Genomic DNA, 9,110 nt, shown 5'->3' on the forward strand with positions numbered 1-9,110 from the left:
CCTGCGATGGGGCTGGCTGGAGGTAGGGGAAGCGAGAATGTCCCCTTGTTGGTCAGTAGAATCTCAAACACACGTTGAGCATCTAAACACTGGTAAAGAGTGTTCCATTCCACCCCAAAGAGGCTGAGGATCAGGCAGGAGGGAACCCTGCGGTGGCCTAAGGCAGGCGAGTTAGACCTTTAGAGCAAGGGGGAGATGTGGGGGTGGCAGCTCCAGGCTGAGCCGTCGGGAGACGCTTCGCGCCCTGTTTGCTCTGTGTCTCCATCAAGCTCTTCCTCTCTTGCAGTTGACTTGGAGCAGGTTTGGGAGCTGGATTCCCTGGAGTACCTGGAGGCCCTGGAGTGTGTGACGGAGCGCCTGGAGAGCCGTGTCAACTTCTGCAAGGCCCATCTCATGATGATCACCTGCTTCGACATCACCTCCAGGCGCCGGTAGAGGAGCCAGCCCCTTGTCCTAGCGGTTCCCCGCTCTCCAGGACTTCAGAGACGGTGCACGCCCCTAGGCCCTCTGTGCCGGGGCATCAAAGACAATGAATGAGGATGAAGGTTGGTGGCAAGTCTGGAGCGAGCGTTGAGCGGAAGGCGAGTTTTTTGTTTTCTGTAGGAAAGGCGCAAACGCCAAACACCCGTGGAAGGAGAAAAGGATGGGAAGCCCGAGGGGCGTCAGCCCTGCGAGACTGAAAGAGCACTTTGAGGAACCTTACCTTGTTTGTACATAAGAACTGCTAGCGAAAGAGACCTCACTCTTCTCTTGCTTTCGTGAGAGAGGAGCGGGGTGGATGTAGGATTGCTGTGGAAAGCGAACACAACAACAAAAAGACCCAGAATGACTGATTAAGTGCCTTGCAAACCTTTATTATTATCCAAACATTTATGTTCATACTTTCTTGTGTACAGATGGTGCTAGTCAAGATGAAAACAACAAAACAAAAACATTTTGGAAATGTATTCACAGCTCGTTTTCTCTTGGTGTTTTATCCTATTTCTGACTTGCTGTTTCTAAGTAAGTTGTGTTTGTAGAGCTATTTCCTAATCAGTATTGCTTATGAATAAATGTTACCTGTCTTTTATGGTTATTCTGGTGAGGCCACTCCAACAGAACAGAGAGGCTTCCTCGGCACGAGCCAGTGTGTGTGTTTCCAAAGTACGTTTGGAGCAGCAGGTGACCTCGATGCCACATCCCAACAAGCAGCGTGGTCGGGGCAGACCCAGAAGGTTGATTGTGGGGCAGGTGCTTTAGAGAACGGGCGAGGAGCCGGACGCTGCAGCATGGGGGAGGAGGAGTCCTTTGCGACCTGGGTCCTCCCTGCTCCTGGGAGGTGGGCTGTGTGTTCTGTAGACAGTTTGCCCCCTTCAAGTCCTCACACACGTATGGTTCCTTGACCCACAAATCCACAGTTTGCCTGGCCCTCAAAATTCATATTCATTTTTATTCCAAAGACTTGAAGGAAAGCTGGAACCAATTCACCAGAGCTGTATTTTCTAGTGTTGTGAATTGACTGAACTAGGATTTTCCCCAGCTGAGAGACCTCCTCAGGCTTGTTCAGAGACTTCACCTGTATTGGATTAGAACAAGGGTTCTTGAGACGGTACATCTTGTCTGTTGTCCAGAGTCCAAGGATTTCAGCTCTCCTACGTCCCAAAGCCTCTATGCCAAGAAGGGACGGGCTTGTCCTCTCAGTCTTTGCCCCTCTACCCAAAGGCAGAGCTTCCTCTCCATAACTCCCACAACCCTGGAGAGGCAGAACATAGCTGAAGAGATGGATGTCCAGGTCTTGGCTCCCAACAACTCAGGACTTCAAATTTAGGTGTTCCTCCCTGTAACAATTCCCTTAGGAATTACACCCATTTTAGTGATTGATAGAATCCCCAGGTCCAGAGTGGTCAAGGGATTTGCCTGATCAAAGCTGTGGTGCTGATAGAACAGCCCGGAAGCCAGGAGTCCCTGCAGCCTTCACATCAAGGACAGTACTTAGGCATTTGCAGAGTACGCTTCCCTTTTGCCCTCAAATGCAGCATATCTTCATGAGCCTGTTTCCAACTAGGCTGCCTTTATTAACCAACAACTCAGCCCCAGCCACTCCCCAAGGGGGGAAAAAAACACTACATTGCTGGCTCAGTGTACCTCTGGACGCTGCAGCCCACACAGCTGGCTGAACTCGGTAAATGGGAACCAAAGTCTTGTGAGCTTCACATGATCTGCTCCTTTGTTATCAGAACAGGGTTCAGGTGGCCCTGTTGGCGGAAGCCAACTCCCTGGGTCACGAGTCTGGCTTTGCACTTTTCCTAAGAATCTGCTTCTGTACAAACAGGAGACATGCCCACATCTGCCAGCTGAACAGGCTCAACTGCAGGGAGAGGCTGCTCTGGCATGGCTCAGTCTCCCTTCTATGCATCTCCCAAGTCTGATAAGTTTGTTGCCCCGGCAAGCAGGACCTCCCTAAGCTCCTGCGCCTTGACCCCATTCTGCAGGACAGTCGCGTGCTCTGGGCTCACCTCTGGCCTCACAGCACTTGTGTGAGTGAGTTTGCTTAACAGTAATATCCTTGGAAGCGTCTGGACCCAAAGGGAAGCCAATCCTTCGAGTTTTCCGTCGGGCAATCTCTTTTGGTGGCTGGTTTTAAACGTGTAGTTCATGAAAAGTCTTTAATTGGAGATTTTCAAAGGTGAATATTCTGTTTTTGTTGGAAACAAACTCATCTGATGGGTCATCGGTGAGCTTGGTTTTCGCCGCTGCCACATCCTCCCCTGAGGTTCCTTCCATGCTGTGCCTCCTTCCTTTAGCCAGTGACAGAGCCTGGTGCCCTTGCTGGACTGAAACCGATGGACTCCTTCTGAGGCGTGTGGCACTCGGCTTGCCTCCTGCCTGAATTTATCCATTTGTAGCAACTTTATGCTATAACAGAAGCTTGAATAAAACCAAGAGTTCTCTTACCAAGTCAGACTGGCTTCCCAAGATGCCCATCACAGGACACCTCGCAGGATCCCACAGGCCACAGTGAAGGAGAATGCTTTATGTTGATGTTGATGTTGTCTATTCTCTCTCTCTTCTCTTTGCTTTTTTTTTTTTTTTGACCTAAATAAGCTGCAAACATGTTAATTTACCAATATTGATAAACCAGGTGAAGAAATCGGGCATTTTACATTATGATGTGCTTGTTCCTGTCTCTGCCTATAAACGGATGATGTTGATGATGAAGGAGGGAGTTCTGGCTGACCATTCTGAAGCAGTCCCGGGCACGGAGTGACCAGACGTGAGATAGTTCCAGGTCGCCTCTCGGTTTTGGTGATAGAGAACCCGAGGAGGCATGGGGAAAATGTCAAAATGTCAAAGAACCTATTTCTATTTCATTACCCACAAACGAAAGGACTAGAAAAAAATATTTGAAATTCACATTTAGATGCATAGGTCTTAATTCCTTGTCTAAAACCTGTCCTCCTCACCCCCTGCTCCAAATATATGAGGCAGAAGCATTAGCAGCAGAGCAAAACTAAGATCTGAAAACAGGCAATGGTGCTATTGTTTCCCTGGGAGTCCCTCCCTGTCGCACTGCAGGATGGTGCTGCCTGCTGCGAGGGCGTGAGCGTTTGCTTCATCACGGGCTTTCAGTTCCCACCCGCGAGCTGCAAACTTTGATCTTATTGTCCGTGAATTCCCCTCTACATCATGAGGAAGTTGTCTCTTTCATCTCTTCCGATTGGAAATCAGAGCACTCTGCCTGTTGTTTATTCGCCAGTTGCCATTCTTCACATGGGGGAGCATTAGGATGCAAATGCAGAGACGTGTCCGTCTTGACGAAGGTGGGAATCCCTGAGCCGGAGAAGGGGCTCCCGCATGAGAAGCTGCGATGAAAAGCCAGGCATCGCAGCGTGGGGAATTCGGCAGGCAGGAATCTGGCCTGGTTTGTCATAAATTAGCCTTAAACTTGAAGTCTACTATATTCTTATAAGACGGCAGTGGCTTCAGTCCAGCCGCATCTACCATCCAGAGTGGAGGTTCAAAAAGTCTTATACGCACCTACAAGTCTCACGCTTGCTGCTCAGATTTCTGACAAAATCTCAGAGTTCTGTTTGTATTGACAAAAAATGCAGTTGTGCCCACTTGGGCGTGTATCTCAAGTCCTTGTAAACCAGCTACCTTCTTTGGATCGAAGGCAAGGCTGGCAAGTCTGCGGATTTGTTCAATGCAAACACAGCCGCCTATATCATTGGCCACTGCTGATTATATTGAGTGTTTCTAGGTTTTTTAGGTTTCTTATTCCAAAAAGGCTTTTAGACTGTAAAATGACTAAAGATGAGTTAATTTCCAGACTAAAAACGAAGGAGTCCTGCCTTTACTCATTGTTCTTTCCTGCTGGACTAGTAACCCGTTCTCGGAGCACACACAGAGTCCCTCGCTTCTAAAGACAATATGTCTTAAACCCTGAAACCTTGCCAGTGAGAAAGAGGTTGAAAGTCCTGTTGGCTCTTAGCTGAGGCTAAGCCGTCTGCTGCCGCCGTCCCTGGGGCCTCCATGCTGCCACCGGGGTGTGTGGCCCAGCTGTGCCCCCACTGGAGGACACTCTTCAGTGCCACCACACAGGAGTCTGGGCGGGGAGGAAAGGCACACAGCCCACTTTTCTCTGCACCAAATGAAACCAAGCTGGTGTTCAGTGCCACTGATGCAAGTAAATGGGTCTCAGATTTTGGGGGGGCTGGGGGGCAGGCGGTAGACATAGTGTTGCTTTGGATTCTAATATCTCTTTTTCCACCTCCAGAAAGTATCTGTCAACATTGGTGGGTAACAGCTCATAAAGTGCATCACTTAGCAATCTTCCTGACAAAATGACACATTTTAAAATTACAGGCTGTTCATTATTTCCATCACAATGCAAGCATAATTCTAATCCAGGAGAAGCTATTGTCATTTAAGCTCATCTTCTGAGAAAAATGTTTTTCTGAAAATTCCTAGAAACTAATTTATCCCTCCCTAAACAAACACATTCTGCTTTTGGGTGGCCGGAAGCTGCAGCAACGTCCTAACACTGGACACAGTGGGGCTTGGGGCAGTATCCAGCCCTCATTGCATACAATTCTTATTCTCTAAACACAGCTGCTCCCAAGGTCCACATGTGTGGAGGCGAGTACTGAAGCACCACACTCACACATCTATTCCATGCATACATAGAAATTACCTTCAACACTAAAGAAGCTTCCTTCTTTCATTCCCTATCCTGCTAACAGCCCACACTGTCATAGTTGATTTATGAAGAAGTTAAAATTTATTTGTGAACTCAGGATGTTGTTTTACAGCGTTGCGTGTGTTCTCTCATTTACGTATGCGTCGCGGTTGGAAATGTTATCCACGTGCCGTGCATCGAGGTGGAGGTTTGCTGGATCTGTCTGTGGCTATTTTTTTTCCATGTTTTTCTCACTCAAGCAAAGTCTGTTAGTGGAGACATGTGCTGGGGGATGGGGGGAGGACAGATAAATCAAGAGGATAGGGATTAGGATCCAATCCTCAATGCACAGGGCTTAGTTCAAAATCTAAGCTGTTTGTGTAGTAAGTAGCCAAATGGGAAAGACCCCTTCATTTTGAATTTGATGAGAATGGGCTTGGAAATCCACGTCCACCGGCTTGCATGGAAGAGGATCCAGCCTCTTCCCACTCGTTCGACATTAAATTTCTGAGGAAAGTTCTGACATTTTTAGTTCCCTACATTTCCCTAAGACTCCCATCCAGCCCCTAGTGCTACCGAAGGGGGTTTGGGAAAGCAGCCAAGAGTTCCTTAGCTTGGATATATATAGTACCTGTTTTTCTTTTGGTTTTTTGTTTTTCCTCTGGAAAAACCAAAGCACTTTAGTGAGTCTTACAACCTTAAGGCATTTTGTCCCCTCACTGGATCCCCAAGAGGCAGGGAGGGGCTAGGGTCAGTAATCTCATTTGAGAGGTAGCTAAACCTAGGAGCAAAGGCCTTGAGCTAGGAGCAACGACACTGGGCCGCCAGCTTGGTTGTGTTACTAGCTATGCAACCTTGGGCGAGCCTCTTCACTTTGCTGGTCCTCAGGTTCCCGAGTGGAAGAGCAGGGGTGAGAACAGCTGCCCTTCTGGGAGAGCATAAAGAGAAAGTGGTATAAGTGATGGGAAGTGCTTCGAAGACTTTAAAGCTCTGTGTAGGAGCTGGGGGTAATCATTTACCGATGAAGAAACTGAAGTCTAGTCATTGATTGGCCCGAGTTCACAGAGTGGTTTTATAGCAAAACAGGGACTTGAGTCCAGCTTGTTGGATTCTTCCCATTAGATCATATTGCACCAGGCATACGTGGACATGAACAGATACCATTCCTCTAAGGTGTGTGTACATACACGGATGTGTGTGCACATACACGGATGTGTGCATACATACACGGATGTGTGTGCACAGGAGATACCTGACGTGGTAAAAAGGCCATAGGACAGCAAACCTGAGTTCTCATCCAGCTTTGCCAGTCATCCTGTCCGGGATATACCTCCTAACTCCTCTGGAACTCAGTTTTCTAACCTGTAAAAGGAAGACATTGTGCTGGATGACCTTTGTGGTTCCTTCAAGCTCTGGATCTCGAATTCCACGATTAGTAATGTATGTATGTATATATAAATATGCTTATCTGTAGAAACGGGCCCGTTTGAAACGTGGAGGCGAGGCCTGCCCAGGTGCATTTATCGTGCCAGAGACAGCGAATTCCTAAATAAGTTCATAAAATCTTATTTTACAATTCAATGGTGGTGCTTAATGTGATTGTCTGAAATCCACTGTTTAACCGGATGGAAGACCGGTGCCATTGAAAACATTATTAGTTCACAAGTGTGTGCTGTTAAAATTCTTTAATAAAACTCATTTGTTATAGTCAGAAATTCAACTCTTCTGTACTTGGGCAGGTCCCAGCAGCCCCTTGGCAGGTTGGTTTTGTGCATGGGCCTTTGCAAGCTATATAAACGTTAGGTGTTGGCTTGATTATGATAAATATGAGCAGGCTCCCTGGAGAACAGTCCAGAAAAAAGAGTTATAGTTCTCACAAACTGGTGACATGAGTCCATTAAGCTGTGTGGCATTTTCCAGTGTAAAGACATTGTTTGCTGGCTACGATCTCTGACTTTCTGTGGCATATGAGGTGTAAAATGTTGTCAAAAAAGAATCTGGTGTTAAAATCAAACTATGGTGGCATTAAATGTTCACTTCTATTCTACCCAGAGTCGTGAATTCCTCTATACAGTTTCTCCTTCTGTACCTCGGGGGAAAGCAATTCAAGAGTTAGGTCTGGGTGCTCCTCACTGCAGCACCACGTTGGCCCAAGTCTAGCCCCCAGGCCTCTCAGGACCTCATGGGATGAGGCCTGTCTAGTCGCCCTGTGGAGCTGGCCCCCAACAAGTTCAGCCGCTCAGCCAGGAGTGAGTGGAGGTGTCAGCTAAGTCCCAGAGTCCCTGGACTTGTGCTGCACGCCTGAGGGTCGGACGCTGGGAAAAGCGTGGAGAAGCTTGTGTTGACCATGGGATATTTTGTGTTGGCCTCCCTCAGTCCAGTGTTTCTGGAGCTCACACAAAATAAGGGAATTTGCAGTCACTGTAGATTGCTTGGGCCTGGATGCATGGGCCGCTGCTACACTGGTGCTTGGTCTCAGTTGTAACTGGGCACATTCAGGCAAGAAAGCAAAAACAGATCAGAACTAGAAAAAGGTCTCCTAGGGTAGCCCCTTCCCTTGAGGACAGTCTCCCTCCACTGCAGACATTTCTCTCCGAACAGCAATGAGGGACTTTCCCAGATGCTGGTGCCACATTCATCCAATCAACTGAGTGCTCCACAGCCCCAAGAGATAGGGCAGGGTGGCCACTCAGAGCAAGTACTTTTCACTCCTGGCAAGATCCCTCTCTGAGTCCCTGCCTCCTACTGCGCCACGCTTGCCTGGACACACACATCTCCCAGGCTCCCTGCTTTTCTTCTCCCCAGATCCTAGACAAGACCTTCTTGGGCTCCCTTTGGGTCGACCGAGCAGAAGCCGCAAGGATTTTCTAAACACATAATACCTTCAGCTAGAAGAGCAGGTGGAGGCGCTGCCAAACTGATCATCCCCTTGGAGAAGAGAATAGAAAGGCAGCATCTGTTATAGAACTGTTTCTAATGCCCTCACTCCACCCAATTGAAGACTCTCAGTGCTCTGCTGGCCTGTCACAGCCTATAATACATCTTGTCCCCAGTTCACATCAGAGCCTCTCATCTCTGGGAAGGATGTGCATTGTGTGGTCATCAGAAGTAACTTCTCATTAGGGAAAAAACTATCCAAATATACAATTCTTAGGTGTATCTGTCTCTCAAACAATTAAACTATCCAAATTGTTCTTTCTTTTATTCTTTCCATCCTTTTTGATCCTGTCTCTTTGTCTCAGGGAGGACAGTGGCCATTCTGCCTACCTTGGCACCATGGTGCACTTGGCCAGACGCCCCTGAGACTAGAAGGTCATAAAAAAACAAAACAAGGCAATGTCATTGTCCAGCAATGGCAGATCAGGCTATCCCTGCACCGGGATGGAGAAAATGCCTCCGCATCTATGCAGACCCTCTGCAGTGTCCGACGCTTCCGCTTATTTTTCTAGCTGAAGAAAACCCTTATAAATCTATAGAGCACTTGGAGTGTAAATGCATTGACCCGACAGTGGCTGCAGTGCTCCTAACACCCATGAATGTTTCTTGTTCTATAACCCCAGCAGCTAGAACAGAACCTGGAACATAGTGGGTGCTCAACCAATATTAGCTGAATGAATGAATCGATCAATTAATCACATTTGGAAGAAGAGACAACAACAAAAACCTGGGCAGGGGTCTGCGACATTTCAGACTCCCTGACAAGAGGACCAAAGGTCTGCATTTGCAAATGCCTGCTGGGATTAATCCCTAATTCTCAGTGCAGAAGGAGCACAAGGCCAGACCCACGCCCTGGGCCTATTACATACACAACCGTGACCGCCACAGCCCTGGCTCAGCCTTGGTTTTCAGGCCTCCTAAAGCACGTTTCTAAGAGATGAAAAAGAGTCACGTTTGAGCTCGTGGATTCCTTCTCAACATGTACAAAACAATCGCTGAACAAACCTCACTGAGC

General features: G+C 47.9%; 1 protein-coding gene across 1 annotated transcript in view; it reads left to right on the forward strand.

Annotated features, from left to right (window-relative positions):
* Positions 1–7,205, forward strand: part of LOC101017432 (kinesin-like protein KIF26B) — a 429,407-nt gene extending 422,202 nt beyond the window's left edge. Inside the window, exon 14 of the mRNA XM_031667904.1 lies at positions 287–7,205. Within this exon, the coding sequence (XP_031523764.1) occupies positions 287–435 (149 nt within the window). The 3' untranslated portion in view covers positions 436–7,205. The remainder of the gene's footprint in view (positions 1–286) is intronic.
* Positions 7,206–9,110: the final 1,905 nt, after the last annotated feature.

The sequence above is a fragment of the Papio anubis genome, chromosome 1 (assembly GCF_008728515.1).
Source record: "Papio anubis isolate 15944 chromosome 1, Panubis1.0, whole genome shotgun sequence".
Lineage (NCBI taxonomy): Eukaryota > Metazoa > Chordata > Mammalia > Primates > Cercopithecidae > Papio > Papio anubis.